The 23,644-nt window shown below is 43.7% G+C and overlaps 2 protein-coding genes across 2 annotated transcripts in view; one reads left to right on the top strand and one right to left on the bottom strand.

Moving 5' to 3' along the window:
- Nucleotides 1-13,370, bottom strand: part of OGFOD3 (2-oxoglutarate and iron dependent oxygenase domain containing 3) — a 33,956-nt gene extending 20,586 nt beyond the window's left edge. The window contains exons 1-6 of the mRNA XM_059486065.1: nucleotides 13,139-13,370; nucleotides 12,171-12,490; nucleotides 7,500-7,575; nucleotides 6,866-6,908; nucleotides 780-844; nucleotides 153-209 (exon numbers count right to left, since the gene is read on the bottom strand). Of these exons, the coding sequence (XP_059342048.1) occupies nucleotides 153-209; nucleotides 780-844; nucleotides 6,866-6,908; nucleotides 7,500-7,575; nucleotides 12,171-12,490; nucleotides 13,139-13,227 (650 nt within the window). The 5' untranslated portion in view covers nucleotides 13,228-13,370. The remainder of the gene's footprint in view (nucleotides 1-152; nucleotides 210-779; nucleotides 845-6,865; nucleotides 6,909-7,499; nucleotides 7,576-12,170; nucleotides 12,491-13,138) is intronic.
- Nucleotides 13,371-13,481: 111 nt separating this feature from the next.
- Nucleotides 13,482-23,564, top strand: HEXD (hexosaminidase D). Its single transcript, XM_059485755.1, has 12 exons — nucleotides 13,482-13,582; nucleotides 14,064-14,173; nucleotides 14,261-14,348; nucleotides 14,982-15,146; nucleotides 16,200-16,383; nucleotides 17,572-17,643; nucleotides 18,986-19,181; nucleotides 19,827-19,909; nucleotides 20,687-20,765; nucleotides 20,846-20,947; nucleotides 21,455-21,544; nucleotides 22,378-23,564. The coding sequence occupies exons 1-12, from the start codon at nucleotides 13,517-13,519 to the stop codon at nucleotides 22,544-22,546; spliced, it is 1,404 nt and encodes a 467-aa protein (XP_059341738.1). The 5' UTR covers nucleotides 13,482-13,516; the 3' UTR covers nucleotides 22,547-23,564.
- Nucleotides 23,565-23,644: the final 80 nt, after the last annotated feature.

The following is a 23,644-nucleotide window of genomic DNA, read 5'->3' as shown; positions in this document are numbered from 1 at the left end:
CTCTAAATTACTAAGATATTACTATTTTGAGCTGCAAAATTCAGTGTATGAATGCAAAGGGCAATCCCCTCCCAGCCTGCACTCCACAAAAAACTCAAAACCATAAGAAGTTCTGGTTTGTGGCTCATTCAACAGTTATTGGAAATCTTTACCTGTATAAGGCAAAATCCTCTTCTGTGAAGATGTCTTGAATTTTGTCCCCAAAGTACCTGAAAAGTTAAACAACAGTCTAAAAGAGGAGCTGCTGAATCATACTGAGCAATAACAAGAAAACTCCTTACCCTCAATCAAAAAGTGAGGACAACAAAAAAAAAAAAAAATCTTACAAATGCTTTTGAGCATGATGTCCAAAAAAGATCAAATGCTAAAAGATTAAAGGATTGAAATGCTGCAAGTGGTAATGACATTCCTCAGGCATTAAAAAAATCCCCTCCCACATCATGAAATAAGCACATGGATTCAAGTTTTTAATGGTTCAGGCTATTTGATTTCTTCCACTGCTGAATAAACTAAACTATAACTGTGAAAAAATACTATGATTAACCAGTGCAAGAACATAAAAATAAAGATAACGGCAGCTTTCAAAGTGCCCAGTTCAATAAAAGATCATTTTTCATGCCAGGAAAGCTCTTTAAGTGGACATGGAAACTGTGGTGGATGCAGCCAAGTTCCATAATTTCTCCTCACTAATCCCAGCCCAGGGCTGGAGACACTGCAAGAGGCAGTGGGCAGGGAAGGGATGGGATGACAGCAGGCAGGAAGCCACAGCCTCATTTTACCTGTACAGATTAACAAAATGCTTCCCCAGGGAAAGAGCTCCAGAGTGCAGGTCCAGAATCGATGCCTGGAAAAGGAAACAAAGAAGGAAAAACGAGCATGAAAAGGTTTTAGCATTATTTAACTGTGACCTTTAATAACTGTCCCAAGTTGCCTCTCACTTTCCACAGCCTCCCAAGTAAAAGCAGCTTCCAGCGTTGGGTTCACAATACAACATTTATTTTACAACTAGAAACCTCCCTCAGATCCCTGCAGAGATTATTAAGGTATTATAAAAAAAAGCACAGGACTGCAAATTCTGAGATGCAGATCTGACAAGGAATTGCCAGCCTCCCCCATGGGCTCAGGGTAAATCACTCTGCTCCAGGATCCCTTCTTGAAGACATTTCCACACACATTTTCCAGTATTTGTGTGCTCAAGTAGCAGCACTAATATTTATCTTGCCCTGCATTTGTTATTAAAACTTCTCCTTCACCACGAGATCCTGTATACTTCTCATATTTCATACAGACATTAAAAAGTCTCTTTAAAAGTACAATTAGAATTCCAAGGCTTGCTAGGACCAAACTTTCTTTTCCTCAATTTCTAAGCTGCTATAAAAGAAAACCACATAGTGAAAACAAAAATTCAATCCATTTCTTCATCCAATTCAAGCCAAACTCTTCTGCTGAGCTCCCAACAAGCTGCAAAGATTAATGTCACAGATATATTTCATGAAAAATCCTTTCCTTAGGACTTTTTCTCCTGAGAAGCTGGGAGGCCTCAGGAATAAAATATAAACAATGATTATCTGCTGCTGTGGAATGCAACAGGTGCATCTGGGATTGGTCTCATGTGGTTGTTTCTAATTAATGGCCAATCACAGTCAGCTGGCTCGGACTCTCTGGTCAGCCACAAGATTTTATTATCATTCCTTCCTATTCTATTCTTAGCTAGCCTTCTGATGAAATCCTTTCTTCTATTATTTTAGTATAGTTTTAATATAATATATATCATAAAGTAATAAATCAGCCTTCTGAAACATGGAGTCAGATTCTTGTCTCTTCCTTCTTCCTGGGACCCCTGTGAACACCACCACAGATTAATATTCAGATTTGCCAGAAGAGAGGATTCTAAAATGTTTCTCTAAATTGAATAAAGTACACTTTTGTATGCCCCTTTCAGTCCACAAAACACATGATCTGCATCAGTTCTAAAACATTTAAAAATAGAACTTATAGAAGTCTTTTTGTTATTTATACTGGAAATATCAAAGACCACCAGTTAATTAACCTGACTGGCACTGAAGTAATGACAGCTCTGATGTCAATATCTGGGCACTCATCTTGGAATTTGCCATTGTTTGGGTGCACCACAGACCATTCACATCATTCTGACAAAATCCCAGCAGTAACAACACTGGTGACAGGGGAACACACTCATCACAGTCCCTTAGAAAATCTCTGCAGCCTCAATTGCTCTGTGCAGAGGAACCCTACTAACTCTTATTAGAAAAGATAAAAAGAACTTTTTTTTAAACAAACTTACACAAATAACCTTATTTACCCCTTGAAAAATACATAAAGTAGCAAGTTACTGGAGTGGACACAGCATGAGCTTTTCAGATCTGCCCTTCCCACTGCTCTCCAAAAGCTCCAGAGCACTGTTCAGGAAACAATCTCAGCAAGAGCAGCTCTTGTATCAAGCTTTACTCAAGCTTCAGAAACAAAATACTTTCATCTGTTTGTTTCTGGTTCTGTACAAAAATCCAAGTCACAGCTAAAAGAAGTAAAACTGCTCCTGTGTAGCTTCAGAGATATGTTTGTGACCATATTAAAGTAGATTATAGGAAGTAGCACAACACAGCTGAGAAGATTAATTTAATTTAAAAACAAATTGCCTTTCTAACTCTTTCCACATGCTTCTCTTACACATTTCTTCTCACTCCCCAAGCTCCAGTTGGAAGAAGTGGACTGGACTGAAGTGTTCACACCAGCAGAGATGATGTGCAGAAATATCAGTGAGGGAAGAATTACAAAATCACAGAAGGTTGAAAAGGTTAATATCATTATCTATACAAAGAAGAAAAAAGCTGAGGCAAACATCAAGAAAACGAATTCAATTCCCATTCTATGAATAAGGAACAGAGTATAAAACTTCTTTAGTACAAAAATTCTTTACAGAGACAGATGTAGAAGGGAAAGCAGCTTGCTGGTGGAGAAAATGTTCCTGTTTGGATTCTGCAGGAAGTTAAACCAGATTACCACGGCCCCTCTAGCTTCACTCTGTGTGCCTCTGCATAAATAAATATAAACCCAGGAAAAGAAAAGTCACAAAGGAAGATAAGAAAGCTCAGCATGACAACTGGGGCATGACCCCAGGGAGGCTTCAATAATTCAGATGTTTGTCAAGACTTCCTCAACATAAAAAGGTGGAATAGGAAACAAGTTTTGGTGCTGTGCTCCAGTACTCCAGGGAAGGGCAGCAAACAAAGGGAGGAGAGAATAAACAAAGTCACAAACTGCAAGTTTATACCTTTAAATGAATAAATTATATCTAAACACACAGACACAAACCCACTTCTGAGAATTCAAAATGTAACAACTATGACAGGCAAAAAAAAACCCCAGACATGCTGCTTACAAAGGGCTTAAGAGGAAACACCAGGCAATGAAAATGCAGCCTGAATCCCAACAGAAACTTGTCCAAGTTTTATTCTGACTAGCAAAAAGTGGCTAAAGTAAGAATTAAAAATCATTAAACAGCAGCAGTAATTTTGAGATATTTTAAAGGAAGAATTAGTCTTACAGCAGACAAAATTGGACAGAATCATCCAAACACTCAAGAAATTTAAAGCAACAAGCCAGACCTACTCCAGGTGGCTGGAAGCTTGGGGAAAGGAAGAGGAAAAAGGCAGGACAGGAATAAAAGAAACTGGGCAAGGAGAGTGTATTTAAAATCATATTAAAATATTATTTAAAATATATTCAAAATACTATTTAAAATATGTTAGAAATATTAGAAAGTGGGTAAGGAGAGTTTATTTAAAATAATATTAAAAATATTACTTGAAATATAGTCAAAATATTAGAAACTGGGTAGGAAGAGTGTATTTAAAATAGTATTAAAAATGTGATTTAAAATATATTTAAAAATATTAGAAACTGGGTAAGGAGAGTGTATTTAAAATTATATTAAAATATTATTTAAAATATATTCAAAATACTATTTAAAATATATTAAAAATATTAGAAACTGGGTAAGGAGAATTTATTTTAAATCATATTAAAAATATTTCAAATACGGTAAAAATATTAGAAACTGGGTAAGGAGAGTGTATTTAAAATAATATTAAAATATGATTTTAAATAAAATATTAGAAACTGGGTAAGGAGAATGTATTTTAAATAATATTAAAAATATTATTTGAAATACAGTAAAAATATTAGAAACTGGGTAAGGAGAGTATATTTAAAATAGTATTTAAAATATTATTCTAAATATATTCAGAATATTAGAAACTGGGTACGGAGAGTGTATTTAAAATAGTATTAAAACTGTGATCTAAAATATATTAAAAATATTTAAAATGTAGTAAAAATATTAGAAACTGGGTAAGGAAAGTGTGTTTAAAATGATATTCAAAATATTATTTAAAATGTAGTAAGAATATTAGAAACTTGGTAGGGAGAATGTATTTAAAATCATATTAAAATATTATTTAAAATACATTCAAAATATTAGAAACTGGGTAAGGAGAGTGTATTTAAAATCCTATTAAAATCATATTCTCCTGAATCTGATTTTTCCCTGTGAGAGTGTTAGCGTTCAAAAACACATAATCACGGGGGATTATATGCGGTGCTTTTTATTAAGAGCTCTGGGAATCGGGGTATATTCAGCCCAAATCTGACTCCCACCATACATCCAAAATGATCATGTTTTATACTCTATCGTTACATAACTTTCATGTTAATTATTAAACTTAGATTGTTCTATTGTATGTGGGATCTCAGCACCCCAGGATGGAGGTGCAGAGAGGCCGAGACCACCCTTGGGGGGCTCGGGAGTCCTGGAATGTTGCCAGAAGTGTCTGGTGGCTGGACTTTGATCCGACACAGGAGACGACACCTGTATGAGGACTGGGAGGATTCCACTGGGTGAATGGTGAAGGGATAAGTTAATTAGAGTGTAAAACACAGGGTTTAGGATTTTGGTACAGGGGGGTCTAAAGAAGTAAGATGGAGGAATTGGGGCGTGTCCTGTTCTTCTTCTTCTTCTTCTTGGCCTCCATCTTCTGTGGTGGTGGTGGCACTTTGGGATTGGTTATTACTAAAAGTGCACCGGTTAATAAGGGTAGAAGGTATTGGGGAGAAATGATAAATATTGTACACGTAACTCGGGTATAATGATAAGTGACCGCCCCGGGGGCTCGCAGTGTGCCCATGGCTGACTTGCTGTGCAGACCTCTGTTGGGCTGAAAGAAAATCTTTTAGATAAACAATTAATAAACACCAAGACCGAGACAAGATCAGAAGTCTCTCCTCGTCCTTTGAAGCGTCGGCTCTTCAAGGCCATCCCTGGGCCTTTCCAGGCCACCTAAACAGCACAGAAAACCTTACAAGCGGCGTCCCTGAGCTATCTCTCTCCGGTCGTAAATCAGCCGAGCAAAGAAAAGAAAAACTTGAAATTTACAATTGTATACATAAATTTAGCCCCTCTCTGAATTTCCAACATAGTTTCTCACTATTCTTCTTATGGTTATATAATGATTACATTTAATTACTAAACAATCATCACATCTAACAATTATATAATTTATCAAACTGCTTATGCAGGTGCAGTTGATCTGGGAAAGCACAAAGCCTAACATTTTAGATTCTATCTTTAACTTTTTCCAGGGTTCCACTATCAAGAGCAGTGAGGCCCTGGCACAGGTGCCCAGAGCAGCCCCTGGACCCTGGCAGTGCCCAAGGCCAGGCTGGGACAGCGGGAGGTGTCCCTGCCATGGCAGGGGTGGCACTGGGTGGGATTTCAGCTCCCTCCCAGCCCAAACCATTCCATGACTCTCCCAATTTCCCAGAAGCACTGCGCAGCTCTTGTTTCTAACATCTTTCAGTTTTTACCCATTTATCCATCAATACAACATTACATTTTCTTCATGATCCTTTCCCTGAGGATTAAGAACTTCCTCACATTTCCAGATGATGAGACATGTGAGAAGGCTTGGCTCAGAGCCCACACCTCTCCACAGACATCAGATTTTTAACAGATTTATTTTATTGCTGTGAGAGAGAAGCAGCTTCCCCTCCCTCTCATTTACCTCCCCTTAAAAAAAAAAAAAGGACAAAATGAAGTTTCCCAAGCAACAGAGATATTTCTTGGTTTGTATTTTACACATTCACAAGGACAATAAATTCTTATTTTTTTCCACTGAAACCCTTATTTTTTTGCTAATAAAAGTCCTCATTCAGCAGAGGCCCACAGGAGTGGCTCTGTTTACAAATACTCATTAAACAGTTCCTGTTAACACACAAAAACATTCTGAGAACAAAGATGGGGGAAACAAATTAATATGAATGTGCTCATTAAAGAGAAGTGGGATTCTTTCAAAATATTTTCTTTTAAAGAATATTATTCCAAGGGCTACTTAAGACATTACATGGGTTTTTTGTCTCTGTAAAACCAATCTTTACATTGCTGTGAACCACTGGAATTTACTTTCAGAAGAGAAACTTTTACAGTTCTACTATAGCAACTCTTTCCAGATGAAGACAAAACCAGTTCAAGAGAGGTGCTAGAAATAATTAAATACAAGGAAATGTATTCTGTATTACAAAGTCAAGAGTTACAGAAGTAATAATGAGAAGTAATAATGAGAAGTAATAATGAGAAGTAATAATGAGAAGTAATAATGAGAAGTAATAATGAGAAGTAATAATGAGAATTAGCAGAAGTAATAACGAGAAATAACTTTACAAATCAATTATTTTCCAAGTCTGAACAGATGGAAAGAATCTCCATCTCCTCACCTCAGCCCTCAAAAAATGCATTTATAATCTTGCCTTGGCAGTAAAACAATGTAGAAAATAACAGGACACTGCTCACCCCTCCATCAGATCCTCCCAAGGACAGTCCCCTCTCTGCTATTCTGCAGGCAAAACAATAATCTCACATGAGAACTGGAGTTTTATTAATTTTTCCTTAATGTCCTTATTTACACCATGTAACTGCCCAGAGAGTGGGGTTTGATGCTTCAGGTAGAACCCAACTGATTTAACAGCAGCTCCAATGTTTTGGAAACTGAACTTTCCAGCCTGTCATGAAAATGAAGGATTTGAGTTGCAGAATATTTCTGAGCTTGCAGCTCCCTTCCACAAATCCCAAAAATACCCTAAAACCAGACCCTTCCCAGAGGACTGCTGGGGATTACCCAGACAGACACACAGCTGCAATAAGGCTCACACTGTTTTGTTCTGCATTTAAAACAAGTGAAAATCCTTTAAAACTTATTTAATTCATTTTCCTTTCTTTCTATGAAGTGCTCGTGCCCCTCAGAGCCAGGCAGATTCTGTGTGAAAGAACTGCCTCCACTACAGTAAAAATGGAAAATGGCTTTAGTCACAAAAATTTCAGTTTTTAATCAGTCTAACCCATCCTGCTCCGCCCATCCTACCCCTCAGATTGGCACACTGTCATTGAAATCAGTGCTTTTAAAAGTTGGAGCTAAAAGAAGAATTACCTACGAATTCTTTCAGCTTCTTCCCTTGTGATGACAGCATCTGTCACACCTCTTCCACACTTCCTAGGAGTGCAGCCTGCAACAAAGAGGAGGAAAAGAACCCATTGAAACCACTTCAGCCACCTGAAGGGCAGGTTTTTAAGTGAGGCTTTGAAAAAAAGTCTTTCTTGAAGTCTCTCTTGAAGCACACAGCTTGGATATATAAGATTTTAAAAGCCTCCTAAAATTCACTGCTAAGAAATCTAACATTAAATTTTAAAAGCTCCTGGGAATAACAAGTCAGCAGCAGGAGTTCCAGGTGGAGAATATATGAAAGTTCTTGTAAGTCTGGTTGACAACAATCTTCAGGCAAGAAAAAGAAGAAATAAAATCAGTTCTGAGCCACCAGAGACCTTGGGATGTTATATCTGGCACTTTTCTGAGGAAGATCCATTTAGAGATGTAAAGCCCTAGGAGAGAGGGGCTGAGTGTGGTTTCTCAGTGCTCCTGAACTGTCACTTCAAGGATCATTTATTCATCAGAACACAAAATTCCTGGAAAGAAATCCATCAATTCACCCATGGAGGACAAAAGCATCACTGTGCTCAGATCAAAGACAGCTCATAACAATCACCAGGCAGATGGGAGAAGTTTTGCCAGGAATTTTGCAGGAATTTCCATTTCCTATTACTGGATATACCCCAGGTGGGCTGCAGGGAAAGCTGATTTTCAAGAGAGAAGAGTAAACTCAAAGGAGAAATTCAATACTCAAGGACAAACCTGGCTACTGAGAGCTTCCTTTCTACAACATTCTGCAAAGATTTCTGATTTCACACAAGATTTGCTCCTTTTTCAGCTGCAAATATCCATGCTTGGCAAAACCACAGGGTTACCTCAGGCAATTGTTACAGTCTGGGGTCTCTGACAGAGAGCTGGAAGCAGGAGGTGCTCAGAAAGCAACAGCACAAACTCTCCCAAATGGACAAAAAAAACTCCCAAAAAACAGAAAAATGTGGTCCAGCATAAAGCCAGTCAGGTACCAACACAAACACTGGGTGAATGCTCAGGAAAAATCAGAAGTCTGTACGAAAATGATTTCAGCAGTAAGAAAAATCAGAATAGTCTATCTGAAAATGATTTCAGCAGGAAGAAAAATCAGAACAGTCTGTAAGAAAATGGTTTCAGCAGTAAGAAAAGTGTCCTCTCTGTCTCAGAGACCACGGCACGTGTGAGCAAGGCATACCTTGAAAATCTCAGGAGAAATTCAGATTAGGACTGCAGGTACCTGGTAGCTTCCACAAATTTGTGCCCAGTAGACACAAAACCACCCCTTTATCTCAGTTATAACTCTTCATTTCAGTTCCTCTCAAAGTACTCAGAACAAAGAGATTTTCAGAGCTGTTTTATTTCCCCAGCTGCCAGTAACTCAAGATGAGCTTGGTTTGTTGAGTATCTCTAGAAAAAACATTATTTTTTTGAGAAGTATGACATAAGGTAACCTGGTATGCCATTTTGCTCTTAATTTTCATTGAAGTTTATATTCTGAAAGAATTAATAGTTGCAATTCCCCTCTTGCAAAACAGTTTCCAGCTCAGCCCGTAGGAGCAGAATTGTCTGTGCTTGCTGAGATATTAATTGTTCTTGCTTGTTTTTTAAACATTGTTATGGTGTCCAGAGAAATTGTAAAAAGTGGGTGCTATAGAGTAAATATTTTTTTAGAGTAAAAAAAATTATAGAGTAATATATAGAGTATAGAGTAAATATAGAGTAAATATTTTTTCCTATAAATATTTTTATATATAGAGTAAATAAATATAGAGTAAATATTTTTTCCTCCTCTTGTAAAAAAAGAGGAGGAAAAAATGGCATGGTTTGAAACCTTGATCTGATCCCTTATCTGATAAGGCACCATCAGCTCTGGCTACCAGGTAAATCAAGGTAAAGAGAAACAAACCAAAATATGTAAAACACGAGTAAAACACGAGTAAAACACGAGTAAAACACGAGTAAAACACGAGTAAAACACTGCCACTGGGCCCTGCTCCCATTCAGCACAAAACCCAGAATTTTCTTTGGTATGAAGTTTATTTACAGGCAGGCAGTGCTAAGGGAATAAATCCTGCTCTGACAGCAGCTACCAAATCACTTGAAGCAAACTGGAAGCTCAGTTGCACCAGGTTCAGCCGGAAGCAGGGACAGGTGCATAAATAAAAAACTCATTTTAGCTGTGGAAACTTCACAGCTGAGCATCAGCCACCGAGTGGTGACAGGAATGTGCCTCCTCCTGACACACAGCCCACAGCTGAGGGTGCCAAACCAGGCCAAAGACTGAGAATGAAGAGCTATGGAGTGACACAAACCTATTTCCAAGTGCCTGAAGCTGCTGAGCTGATCCATAATCCACATTTTCTGCCTGGCTGGGCTGTGGGGAACACACAAAACTCCTCCACAGCTCATCACCACCCTCTCGTGGGAAAATGATCACAGCTCAGCTTTAATTAATCAAGTAACAGCTGGATCCTCAAAAGCACAGTCACAACAAAAAATAAAATAAAATAAAATAAAATAAAATAAAATAAAATAAAATAAAATAAAATAAAATAAAATAAAATAAAATAAAATACCCCATAAATAAAAACCCAAATCAATCACAGAACTTAAGCAGCAGCACCAAGCAAACACCTAATTAGAAAGGTGGAGGACAATTATCAATTATCCCCATACAAAGTCAAGAGGTGAGATCTCACAGCAGCACTTGCTGCTGCTCCCCAGACACCCCTAAAAATAAAGAATACATTCATTCCTGTTGCTGGAGAGATGTGCTTTAAATTCCTGCCTTCCTTACAGTGAAAAGAATAGGATGAAAAAGAAGGAATAAAAAGAAAACAATGACAAGCATAACTGGTGGTGGCCCAGAACAAAAAAAAAATTGCTTTTGCAAACCTGGGAAGGGAAAAGTAAAGTTTTGTTGGTTTGGGGGGTTTCTTTTGGTAAGAAAACACTGCAGATGCAGAATCCAGAGACTTTTAGCCCCAGTTCAGTTATAACCAAATCACCAGCTGCAGTTTTCTCTGGCCTTGCACTATACAAATTCACCCAGCAGCAGTTTCCCCTTACTGTAACTATGAAAAGCTAACACAGAACACCTGTTCTCATGTTAAAAAAAAACCAAAAAAACCAAAACATTGCCTTACCAAGACAATTTTTTATTGGTAGCTTCCTGACATCAGTTTTCTTGGCCTAAATAACATTTGAGATGAATCCTCAAAAAAAAGATGCTACATTAGCAGCACTGAGGAAAAACTACATAACCTCAGACTCCACATAAAATTTTCTTTTATGTTCTAAGTCTTTTTGACCAACAGCACCTGAAGAACATGGAGCTGCAATTTGTCAAACACTTTCTATCAGAACTAGCACAGGAGAAAGAAGGACCTCCAAACATCATCTGGCTCAGCTTTTTGTGGTGTAGAGAGCCTGGATAAGATTATCCAGCACAGTGCTCAGCCACATCCTGGAAACCCTCAGCCAGAGGAGGTGGTTCCAGTGACTGAGTGTTCTGTCTGCAATTTCTTTTTATATCAAGATGAAATCTTGCCTAACGCAACCTGCACCCACTGTGCCTTGTCTGCTCTGTGCTGCTCCTGACAAAGGCAGAGCTTGTGTCCTCTGTAGCTTCCCTTTAAGCACTGGAATAATGAAATGTGCCCTCCCTGAGCCTTCTCCAGGTAAAAGGGGACTCAGCTCCCTGAGGTTTTCCTGATAGGATGGGTTCTCCAGCCCTTTGATCACCTTTGTTCTTCCTCAGCTCACAGCAGCTTCTTCCAGCCTCCAGCTTTGTGTCAGCATTTTCTCAGCCACATCATGAAGCAGATAAATGACCAATTTGGCTAAAAACTAACTCAGAAAATTTTGGTTTGGTTTTGTTTTGGATTCAACAGCTTATCAGCCAACACACAGCCAGACATACTGACAAAAACCAAGAGCAGAGCTGCTCTCTGGCAGCTGTACCAACTGAAAATGTTCATCACAACACACTCTGCAAATCTGAAAGAGAACATCAGCACTGCTCATCCATGGAAGCTGCAAGTCAAACTCTCACTGCTCTTTGTCAGAGAAGATTAAAATCTTCCCTGTCTCTTGAAGAACCAACCTCAACACTTCAAAGAAATAAGTGCCGGGGGAACAGATACCAATTTGAAAACAGGCTCAGCAGAAAGACACAAAGACAGAAAAGTGCTCTGCAGGCACCCCCCAAAGCAGATACACAGATCTCAGAATAGGTGACAAAAGCTGGCACTTGTCAGTCACCACACACTGGTGGCACAATGTCCTGCATCAGCGCCACCCCATGCTCTGTATGGAACAGAGTATGGAAACAAACCAGAAACAGACTTAGCAGGAAGTTTATTTCATAGAGCCTTTGCAAAGCAGCTTCAGAAGGGGGAAAAAACCTCTCAGAATCCACTGGAAGCTCAGTTACATCAAGTTCAGCTGGAAGCAGGGAGCTGCACCAAGCTGGAAGCTCAGTTACACCAAGTTCAGCCGGCCCGAGGGGCACGAACGTTTGGGGCTTTAGGTAAGGGACAGTGACCAGGAGTTTGCTGCAAACAGGGGAGTTTTACAGCCCAGGTTTGGTGCCCCGGCCAAGCTGCTGCTGCCCCCCGAGCACGGCCAGCCCTGCCCAGGTACCTGCAAAGCGCTTGTGGCTCTCGTAGTCCTCGGAGCAAGGCACCTCCACGAACTTGTCCTGCAGGGTGTCACTGCGATGGGCCAGCACCTCGGTGACCCCGTCTGCGGGGATTCCACCCTCGGGGATCCCATCTCCGGGGATTGCACCCTCGGGGATCCCATCTCCGGGGATTGCACCCTCGGGGATCCCATCCTGGGTGCGGACGCGGCTCCAGACCACGAGGCCGCCGCCGGCCGCGGCGCAGAGGAAGAGGAGGAGGAGGATCGCCGCCTTCAGCCACCTTGCCCGGGGATCCTGCTGCGATCTGCCCTTCCTGGCGCTGCGAGGGAGCACAGAACGGGCACCGTGAGCGTGGAGGGACGGACCGGGCCGATACCGGGGAGCACCGGGCCCGCGGACCCCGGTTCGGAGCCGAACACACGCGTTACAAACACACACGGTTCTCTCCCGGGATTCCGGTTTACAGCACACCACACGCGTTACACACACGGTTCTCTCCCGGGATCCCGGTCTGGAGCACACCACACGCGTTACACACACGGTTCTCTCCCGGGATCCCGGTCTGGAGCACACCACACGCGTTACACACACGGTTCTCTCCCGGGATCCCGGTCTGGAGCACACCACACGCGTTACACACACGGTTCTCTCCCGGGATCCCGGTTCGGAGCACACCACACGCGTTACACACACGGTTCTCTCCCAGGATCCCGGTCTGGAGCACACCACACGCGTTACACACACGGTTCTCTCCCGGGATCCCGGTCTGGAGCACACCACACGCGTTACACACACGGTTCTCTCCCGGGATCCCGGTCTGGAGCACACCACACGCGTTACAAACACGCGGATCGCTCCCGGGCCCGGCACTGCGCGATCGCCTCCCCACCGGGGCATCCCCGAAAGCCGCACCGCCGCTGGGCCTGGCGGTAAGAGATGAGGGCCAGGGCCCCGCGCTCGTTGCTACCTGCTGTGCCGGCGGCTGCCGCGGCCCGGTCCCGGTCCCGTCCCGGCGCTGTCGGGGCCGCGGGGCAGCGCCCGCCGCTGCGGAGCCATCGCGCCTCCTCCGCCTCGAGCGATGCGCTCGGCGCGCCTCGCCCTGGCCTGCCGGCCTGCCTGACAGGGGAACGCGCTCGGCAGCCGAGAGAGAGTGGAAGGATCCAGCGCACAGCTGGGAGCGGCGGAGGGGCGGCACCGGGACAGGGGGACAAGGGGACAGCGCGACAACGGCACACCGGGACAGCAGGGCTCGCAGCCAGGACAGCGGGGCAGGGACGGCGGGGTGCGGCCGGGCGGGGTGAGCAGGGACGCCGCGGCGACAGGCCAAAGCAATCGAGGCTGGAGCATGTGGCGGCGCCTGGTGCACCTGGATCTGAAGGGCGCCGCGCCGCGCGCGCAGTACCTGGAGCAGGTGAGGGGGGAACGTGAGGGGGGTGAGGGATGAAACTGAGGGATATCCGGGGTGAACCTGAGGGATGTGCCTGGGGCAGGTGAGGGGTGCACCTGAGGGAGGTGAAGGTGAACCTGAGGGATTTGAGGGGTGCACCTGAGGGATGTGTATGGAGCAGGTGAGGAGTGCACCTGAGGGAGGTGAGGGTGAACCTGAGGGATGTGAGGGGTGAACCTGGAGCAGGCGAGGGATGTATCTGGCACAAATAATTGATTTATTTGGCTCAGGTGAGGGGTACACCTGTTATGGGTGAAGGATGTCCCTGGCACAGGTGAAGGATGTATTGGGCTCAGATAGGGATGTACTGGGCTCAAGTGAGGGATGTACCTGATATGGGTGAAGGATTTATTGGGCTCAGGTGAGGGATACACCTGCTGCAGGTGACAGTGGCACTGCCCACAGCCCAGCTGTATCCCCAGTGTCCCGTCCGTCTCTCCCTCAGGTGCTGCCGCTGCTCCGTGCCCTGGGTGCCACCGGGCTGCTGCTGGAATATGAGGACACCTTCCCGTACACGGGGCCGCTGGAGGTGCTGCAGGCCCCCCACGCCTACAGGTAGCTCTGGGTACCCTGCAGGCAGCTCTGGGTGCTGCAGGCAGCCCGGGCCGTGCACAGCAGGCACTGACAGTCGTTCTCCTGCAGCCCCGAGGAGCTCCAGGCGCTGCTGAGCTGGGCACGGGCACAGGGCCTGGACGTGGTGCCACTGGTGCAGAGCTTTGGGCACATGGAGGTGAGCTGGGTGAGAGCTGGTGTGCTGAGCCAGCAGTGCCCGGGGGGACAGCAGGGCTGGTGGAGCCTCAGTGTGCAGTAGGAATGGCATTGGCAGCAGGGCAGGGAGTGATCCTGCCCCTCTGCTCAGCCCTGGTGACATCTGGAGCAGTGTGTCCAGTTCTGGGCACAAACCATGGCCAGGAAGTTCCACCTGGACGTGAGGAAGAATTTCTTCCCTGTGCAGTGACCAGGCCCTGAGCAGGTTGGAATATCCCCAGTGAGAGAGACTCCACACCCACTCTGGACACAACCCTGGCACTGCTCATCTGGTGGGACCAGATGAGCCACAGTGCTCCCTTCCAGCCTGACCCATTCTGGGATTCTCTGCTGGAATTTTCCAATCCAAGTCCCAGTGCTCTGGTTATCCAGCTCTGCCAGCTGCAGGATTTGACATCAGGGTCACACTGCAGTGACCTCCCCGTTTCCTTCACCCACCCTGTGAGGTGCTCTGTGGTCAGAGACCCCCCAGCAGCGTGGGGCAGCAGCTGAGCCCCCAGCCTGTCCCTGGGTTCAGCAGGACACCCTGGGGACAGGAGGGCAGCGCTGTGCCTGGTGTGGTGGCTGTCCCCAGCTCCCCTTCCTTTCCCTGCAGTTTGTGCTGAAGCACAGGCAGTTTGCCCATCTGCGGGAGGTGAAGGAGCTGCCCAACGCCCTGAACCCGCACAAGGAGGAGTCCCTGGCGCTGGTCAAAGCCATGATTGACCAGGTCATGGCCCTGCACCAGGACCTGCAGTGGTTCCACATCGGATGTGATGAGGTGGGGCTCCTCTTCAGCTGGGAATGTTTCTTTTCTTTTGAGGAATCATAGCAAGGGCTGAGGCTTTTGCATTTCAGTGGTGGCCAGGCCATGTTTGGGTGGGATTTTGGGGGCAGAAAACACCACTTGAGCCAGTGTAGAAAAGCCTTTTTGCCAATTATTCCAATAGCACAAATTGTCATTTCCATAGATAGGAATGTAATATCAAAGTATTGAAAGCAGCTTCTTGAAGCTAACAGTGTTGGGGTTTAGTGAGTGTTTGTAGTGAGATATCAATTAGAGCTGTTCATTAGAAATCCTGTAAGTTTGGTGTAAGATATTGGCTCATTTTTCTGGGCAAGTTACTCAAAGTAAACCCTTCTGTGGTTGGAAGTGTTGGGTTTTTACCTTGGTAGTTTGTCTCAGAGAAGCTTGAGTTTTTTTCTTCTCATTCTCATAGTTTCTTAAAACCATGCTGATGGCACACAGATCCCTGGAATTCAGTATTAATTATCTGTACTGGTATTAGTTTAGCATTTTGTATTCTGTTGTGTTGAAACTGGTGGGAAGGCTGGACAGGGAGCTGTTATAAAGCAAAATAGTATTTATGTAGAATAAATAAAACCTGCTCTAAACTATCAAATTTTAATTCACTCTCTGAATGGGACCAAGTATGCCGGGACACCCTTGTACATGGCCCCAGGCTCCTTCTAGACTCACATTTGGATGATCTTCCCCAAGACAGGAACCTCATTTTATCCATCTCAGGTCCTGATGGATTTGAAGTGAATAAATGTGGTGAGAGCTATTTCTAGGACAAGCACTCCAAAGGCAAACATAGCATGTAGATATTCTAGTTTCTGTAGGAAAATCCCCTCAAGTGATGCATGTAATCATGGCCACAGTCTCCTGCAGACTGATGGAAATGCTGGCAGTGTTTTCAGCCCTGAGAGGTGCTTTGGCATGTGTCCCCTCAGTCACATCTGGACAAAGGTTTGGAATGTTGTCCACCTCACTTTCTCTATTTCTGTGGAAATAAAAATAAAAATCAGGATGATTTGCTTGGTGTTTCAGGTCTACTACCTTGGTGAAGGAGAGGAGTCGAAGCAGTGGCTGCAGCAGCAGAACAACACCCCACAGAAGCTGTGCTTGTCCCACATCAAAGCAGTTGCCACTTGTTTGGCCTGGTCCTACCCCATGGTGACACCCATCGTGTGGGATGACATGCTCAGGGGGATAAGTGAGGAAACACTGGCAGGTGTGTGAGCAGGTTTGCACAGGTAAAAAAGATTGCTTGGCAGCTGAATGTCATGAAAACAACAAATCTGGCAAGAGCTGAGGTGTGGTTTGACTAGAGAATAGAAGCACTCAGTCCTTGGCTGCCATAGAGGCCCTGTGGGAGTGTGGGTGAGTCTGAACAATTCAGTTTTCCATTACAAAATGCTCAATTCTACTTTCCTTATACATTGAAACAACAACCAACATTAAAACAACAACCTATTAACATCTGTGGTCCAAGTCCAAATCTCTGTGCCTCTCACCACCTTCTGATGTTCATTGCTGCCCTTTGCAGCACCTGATCCCAAGTGGTGCAAACTCAGAGAAGCTGCAGCCCTGTGAGCATCTTTGTGATCATGGTGCACATTGTGAGGAGTTTGATACTCAGTTGTGGGCTAGCTCCAAGACCTTGACATCACAAGTCTTGTTTGTGGAAAAATATCAAAGCACTGCTGAAATTGGAGTAGTCTGAGCACAGATGGAGCTCCAGCATTTTCAGAGCCACCTTACATGGCTGCTGTAAATAAATTTAGATGGTAACAGGAAGAGCTGTGCAGCTCATCCAACAGTGACTGACCTATTCAAGGCTTTGATAGAGGGAAATCATCCCCAAAAATGCAGGTGGGACCCATGGGGTTTCCACAAGAGCAGTACAGCACTCTAAGTGCACTGCCACAAAAACACAAATTGAAATGTGATGGAGTTAAAATACTGAATTTCTGCACAATTTACTGCAGTTTCTCTAAGGGTCAGTTTTATATGTTTAAAACTAGCTGAGGAGTTGATTATGAAAGGAGTTAAAGCTAAATTTGTATCTTTAGTTGTTCTTGAAAGGCACTCTGTAAGTGGAAGGGTAAATGTTACATTTGAATTCAGCTAAATCTCCTCTTGTGGCTCTGCCAGTGGAATCCAGCTGGTACAGAGAGATGCAAAGAGCTAAAAACGAGGGGGGCTTGGGGTGAGTGGGGTCTCTGGTGAATTGTCACTGCTCCTCCATGTTCATGGTTTCCCCATGCCTGAGGACAGTGGGCATGTGCCAAACCCTGGCCATGCTGAAATGCCCAGGGGCACTGCAGCTGTGAGTGACAGCCTTGGCTGTTGTAACCTGTGCTGAGTTCCCATTTAAGCAGCTTTTCTCCATGGTTTAGCAGAGCTCTGTTCCTTTCAGAGTCCGGGGTCCCACAGCTGGTGCAGCCCATGATCTGGGACTATGCAACAGACATCAACGTGGAGGGCAAAGGTTTGTATTCTCTGCTGAGCTGTGTAGAAGTAAAATTCTGCCATTAAAACCTACCTTAGCTGCACACCAAAACATCTGGTTTTGTGAAATTGTTTTTTATTGCTTTCATAGCATAAAGACAGCCCTTGTTTGATTCACATCATAGTTGCTATTACTTATTTTCTTTTTCTATTTGTGTTTCCCCTATGACTTGCATTGTAGGCTGCTTAATTCTTTTCAGCAGAGCTTTGGAATCACTGATAGGAGATTCAGAGGTTTTCCACAAGCACTGTTACATTAATTCTCCTTGCATTAACACCAGTTGGAGCACATAACTCTGTATTGAACAGCTCTGCAAAAGAAGCTTCAGGGCTTCATACATCTATAGAATTCAGAGGGAAGCTCCTAAAGGCCCCTGTCAGGCATCTAACATTCATGCAAATATTTCTTTTTGCCAGAACCATCAGCTCTCAGATGTTGTCCATGCTTGTTATAACCTCACAGCTCTTAGCATGCTAGCAATACTATGTACTGGAGTACATAACTGGCACATGGAAATAGGGGGACACCTCTCGGGGTCTTTTGGGTTCCTTGACCCCAAGAATGTTAAAAGTCTCTTTTCCCACCCCAGCTCTTGAAGAATGAGTTGGAGCTCTTCAATTCTTGGTCTCAAGGTTGTTTATTGCATTTTATCTATAAAATTCTTTCTCCTGCCCTGCCGAGGTCCATCCAGCAGGACAGTTCCAGGCACTCTGCCTGCCCCCAGGGCTGTGTTATTTCTTTATACTAAAAACTACCTGTACAATGTTTACAATTACTTTCCAATACCTTTCATCTATGTTAGACAGTGAGCTTCCACTCTAAAGCAATCTGTAAGTGCCAACATCACAGCAGAAGATGGAGGCCAGGAAGAAGAAGGAGAAAGGCTGGACATGCCCAGATCCCTCTGTCTTGCCCCTGAACCCCCATTCTAAAAACCCCAAAATCTACTTTTCCACCCTGTGATAACTTCACTATTCTACCTAAACTGTTGTGGCTTGCAGATCTTCATCTAAGGTTGGTAATTTGCTCCATGGGTCATAATCAAACCCACAGGTGTTTTGGGCTCTGTGCCAGGGTCTCTGAGCCCCCTGGCAGGGCCCTGCCCATCCTGGCCAGCCAGAGGGATGTCCTGGGTTCCCACAGCCAGCCACTCAAAGGCTGCTCAGAGAGGGTGTCAATCCCCATCCTTGCTGATGCTCCAAGCCTGGGAGGGCTCAGCAGCCTGCTGCACCTGGAGCTGTTTCCCTTCACTGCAGCCTTGCAGTCAGGGCTGGAACTGGAGGAAGCTCATCCTGTGTGTGCCCTTTGTGTGTCCCTGCAGTGCAGCTCATCGAGAAGTACCGCAGGTGTGGCTTCTCCAAGGTGTGGTTTGCAAGTGCCTTCAAGGGAGCCACGGGAGCAAACCAGTCTCTGACCCTGATTGGGCACCACCTGAGGAACCAGCTGGAGTGGCTTCAGGTGGCCCAGAGGAGCCCTGCTGATGTCCTGGAAGGGATTGCACTGACTGGCTGGCAGAGGTGAGGAGCGGCCCTTGTGTGCCTCCAGGAGTCACAGATAACCCAACTTCCACCCCAAAGCTCCCTTAGAGGTGCAGGGAAGCTGAGGGTTTGGAAGGGAATTTTGCCACCCTGCAATTCTTCTGTCCCTGCTGTGCCTCACCCCCAGACTGTGAGGGTGCATTGCAGCTGTGCAGCACTGAGCAGCAGGAACAATGGCTTTGGGGACACCACCCCAGCAGATTGGGTTGGAAGGCTTGAATGGATTTTGTGCCACCTTGAACTGCTCACAGACACTGGAGTTCATGCATGCTGTGTCTATCTGAATGTCTGATGGGAACTCAAAAACTGTGAAATCACATAAGAGATGAGAATTTGTTAAAGTTATGAAGGAGTAAAACATTTTTATGCAGTCAAGAGTAGGGAATATCAGAGAACTGATGTCCAATTTCTGACCCTAACTTACCTTGAGAATTTGGTTTTCCTCTGTTCTTACTGGTTAAACAGAAATACTTCACATTTCAGAGATAAGTGATGTCTTCTCTGAGACAGAAACTGATGTTTCTAAAGCTCTTTGAATTTTGGTGATTGAAATATTAAACCCTCCCATTTGGTTAGTCTGCTCTGACAGTAAAATGTGTGATTCATGGATGTTTTCTGACACAGGTATGATCACTTTGCTGTTCTGTGTGAGCTTCTCCCTGTGGCCATTCCATCCCTGGCTGTGTGTCTGCAGGCACTAAAGAATGGTACAATGACAACTTTATTCTCTCTCAGACAATGCCTAGCACAGGAGTGAAGTGACTTTGCCCTAAGATTAGCACAGGATTGTTATATTTTGAGGTGGTTTGCTGAATTGATCATGGCCTGAATTATGAACAATAAATTAGAATTTGCAGTATGGGAGCAGAGAAGCCTTTTGGCCAAAGTATTTAAAAATAGCCATTGTATCCCCTTCATTTATTGTGAACTAACACACAAATGGTCAAAAACTTCATGCTTATATTAAAAATAAATTTAAGATGCAGAATTGCTCTTCAAACTTACCTGAAACAATAGTGATATATAAATGAGCCTAATTTAGTTTAATTTAGAATGTGCTCATGTGTAAAAGTTGTTTTAAGTAATTGTTTTTCTTAAAATGGATCTAGGGAGGACATTGTAAAATACCTCCTGTAGTTTCTGCTTTCTTTACAGGCAGTTGCCAACAATATTTTTCTTATTTTCAAAATAAACCCCCACAATGCACTGATTTTTAATTAAGCCACTAGAAATATTCAGCACCCTGAACAGAAAGCTCAGAGCTAGAAAGTGCTCACCTTGCACAAGACAACTGTGTGAAAGACACTGAGCTCCTCCTCCCACCCACAAATGTTTTTTCCTTCTTTTATTTCCATTTCACCTTTTAAAAAATTCTCCACCAAAGGGGAGCTACTAAGCCAAGGCAGAATACTGCAGAAAACCCCTCTTGTATGAACATTTTGGTTCTTTAGGCTCCTTTACTCATTTCCACTGTCTTCTGCCAGGTGGCTTCTCTGAAAAGGTTAAAGAAAATGTGGAAAACCTCCTGGGAATGCCTAACCTGGAAATTGAAACTTTCATGAGGTAACAACATTCCAGCTGCAGAACTCAGCTGCTTCTCCTTGTGTGGTGAGTTCAGAAAGTAACAGATCCTCTTTGGACAGCCCAGGTCTGGGGACCTTTCCTGGGAGCAGTGTCCTCACCCTTGTGACACAAATCAGTTTCCACCTCAAGTCATCAGTGGATGAACTTCTCGAAAGGAACAGGTAATGAAGTTTCTGTTGATTCTCTGTCTGGCTGCAGCACTGTTGGAGCTGTATCCTCTCAAAGTGGGGCACAACTCCAGAAAAGTGATTTAAATATCAAGCTGTGCATTTCAGGTGTCACTGACACCTCAGCAGAACATAATATTTACATCAAAATTTAAAATATTTTAGTGAAGTTCCTAAATACTGTATGCTGCCTTATTTGAAGCATGTAGTTCTTTCCCTAATTACATTTTACTGCTGTTTAAAGTTAAAATGAACATTTTGAATGGTGTAGTTAAAAAAGAAAGGAGCTTGAATTGAAACTTTGAAACTTACACTGCAGCAGATGATCAGGTGCTCATCTGCCAGGAGCACTTTCACAAGGTAATTCCAAAGATCTAGAGCCTGAAATAAATTTACTCCTTAAGCATCATCTCTGTGCAGAGTTCAGCTGCAACCTCCCCAGCAGTGACAAACAGAGGTTGCTGCTGCTCCATCACTGCTCCCACCACCCTCCATTTTCAGATATTCCACAGGCTGGTTCAGCCCCTACCACAGGAAAAGGAAGATTATTCATCCCATCATAGTGCACCACCTCCAGCCAGATGCAGTCAGGTAACAGCACTTGTTTTGCACTCCAGGGGAAATAAAGTCTGAGATATTTTGGGCACTCAGGTACAGAGAGCTGTGAGCCCTTACCTCTGCTAAAATTATCTCAGAAACATCAGTGGGAATCAAAGTATCCATAATCTGTTTTTATACAACATGTTTGGGTTGGAACTAGATGATCTTCACAGTTCCCTTCCAACACAAACCATTCTATGGTTCTAATTTTATCTTTGCCTTCTGTTGAATGAATTCTTTGAGAACAAGTACAAAATTGGAATCCAGAAGCTTCTCCCTTGTTATTCCTGTAACAAGGATTCACAGGAGTTACAGCCCTGCTGCACCTTCAGCAGTGGCTCCAAGGGCTTGGAATAAAGGCAGGCCCTTCCCCTTGTCACCATGGGCTTTTCAGAACCTGTCCTAGACATTCTGCCAATTCATGCTAAAAGGTTCATTTATAATTTTATTTTCTGTGTTAAGATGAACATCCACTCCAGCCTCATCTCCCTTTCTGATAAAACCCAGAATTAAATTCCCAACAAGTCTCACAGTGGGTTTCAGTTACACTTAAAATGTGCAAAGTGTTTTTCTGAGCTCACTTTTTGGTACTTTAAAAGTCTTGGCATGAGGAAAGTGCCAAAATTAATGGAATTAAACTGAAACAGCATCAAGCTTTTGCCATCTGAACCAAATCAAGTCCTTTGGGCTCTTGTAACAGAAGCTTCTTTTCCTGTCAAGTGGTTTTAAGGACAGTTTTCCCTTCCAAAGGCAGTAAGCCAACCCTCCCCTGGGGCAGAGCTCACCTGCCAAAGTCATTATTTCTTCTTTTCACTTCTACTCAGGCTCTTCTCCAAGTGGAGTGCTGTGGTGCAAGACCTGCAAGCAGCCATGGAGCAAGTTTTCCCCAGGTGTGCTATAGAGGAATGGATGGAGGAGAATGTCCACCCCCACCTACAGAAGCTGCAGGAAGTGGTGGAGGATTTAGATGAAGCAATAAGAGCACAAAATTAGAGACATTTCAATTAGTCTGACTCATTCCCTGGGAAAACATGGCTAGTGAAAATCAGCACCTAGCCTTGAGCTGGAGTTTGTCATCTTGAGAGTGTGGTTAAACAAAAGTGACCTGAAGGCATGAAGGAATTTATTAGCATAAAACACTTCAGCTCAATTTTCTTGTCTTAACACGTGCTGAGCCTTAACTCACCCATCAGTCAGGTTTGCTGCCCTGTGAGTCACAGCAGGAAAAAACCCAGGTCCTTCCAAATTCAGCATTTGAAACAACAGACTCTTACATAACAATGACCTGGGAAAGTTCTACTCTAATATTTAGGATATTTTTAAAATGTTTGGGTCATTTTGTTCTGTACCAAAAGTCCTTCAGACGCCAGCTGTGCTCTGAGTTGTGTCCCACCATTCATTCATTCATTCATTCTCTCAGAGGAATCAGGGACACCTGGGCTTGGAGGGAAAATGCCTTGACACACATTGGGCTGCTTCACTTTCTGCCAGAGCACCCAAGCTCAGCCCCATCCCCACAGAACAGACCTGTTGGGCTCTGTAAAACCCCAAACTGCAACCTGCACTTCCCAGCTTTGTCCCACTTTGAGCCATGACTAAAGCTACTAAATCTAAGGAAAAAATGCTGGTTTATTCTGCTTTAATGTCAAACTTGTCACGATGTATAGAAATATATTTTGGGGACTTTTGGTGATTATCCTAATTCTCTCTTGCTAAGTATGTTACTTCACCCTGTATATTCAAAGTATTTATTTCTGTGCTTCATTTATACCTTTCTTTAAATTTTTTTGGGAGCACTGGTATTGAAATTTTCTTGGAACAAATTTTAACATACAAAAAGTAAAACTACAGCATAAGACAAGGTTCAGGTGACTCAATGAGAGCCTCAGGAACCAGGCCCACATGCAAATCTTTATTTTAAAAAAACTAATTGCTGTGTATACCTGTCACAAAGCTTGAACCAAACAAGATCTTAATTTATTTTACTTGAATAAAACCTTTGATACTCAAAGTGTTTGTGGAAGGGTGTTGCTTTTTGTGTGTGTGTGTAGCATGTTGGTTTCGTTTAAAGGAGAGAAAATGGAAATATTC

Source organism: Ammospiza nelsoni, chromosome 19 (assembly GCF_027579445.1).
Source record: "Ammospiza nelsoni isolate bAmmNel1 chromosome 19, bAmmNel1.pri, whole genome shotgun sequence".
NCBI lineage: Eukaryota > Metazoa > Chordata > Aves > Passeriformes > Passerellidae > Ammospiza > Ammospiza nelsoni.
Note: the sequence above shows the minus strand (reverse complement) of the source record. Positions and strands in the feature narration are given on the sequence as shown.

What these genes read in the sequence shown, in the direction of transcription:
- HEXD (XM_059485755.1), top strand. Translation starts at nt 13,517, where the DNA reads ATGTGGCGGCGCCTGGTGCACCTGGATCTGAAGGGCGCCGCGCCGCGC. An exon ending in GCACTGACTGGCTGGCAGAG is followed by an intron (nt 19,182 to 19,826) that starts GTGAGGAGCGGC and finishes TTTCTGACACAG; the next exon opens with GTATGATCACTTTGCTGTTC. An exon ending in CTCCAGCCAGATGCAGTCAG is followed by an intron (nt 21,545 to 22,377) that starts GTAACAGCACTT and finishes ACTTCTACTCAG; the next exon opens with GCTCTTCTCCAAGTGGAGTG.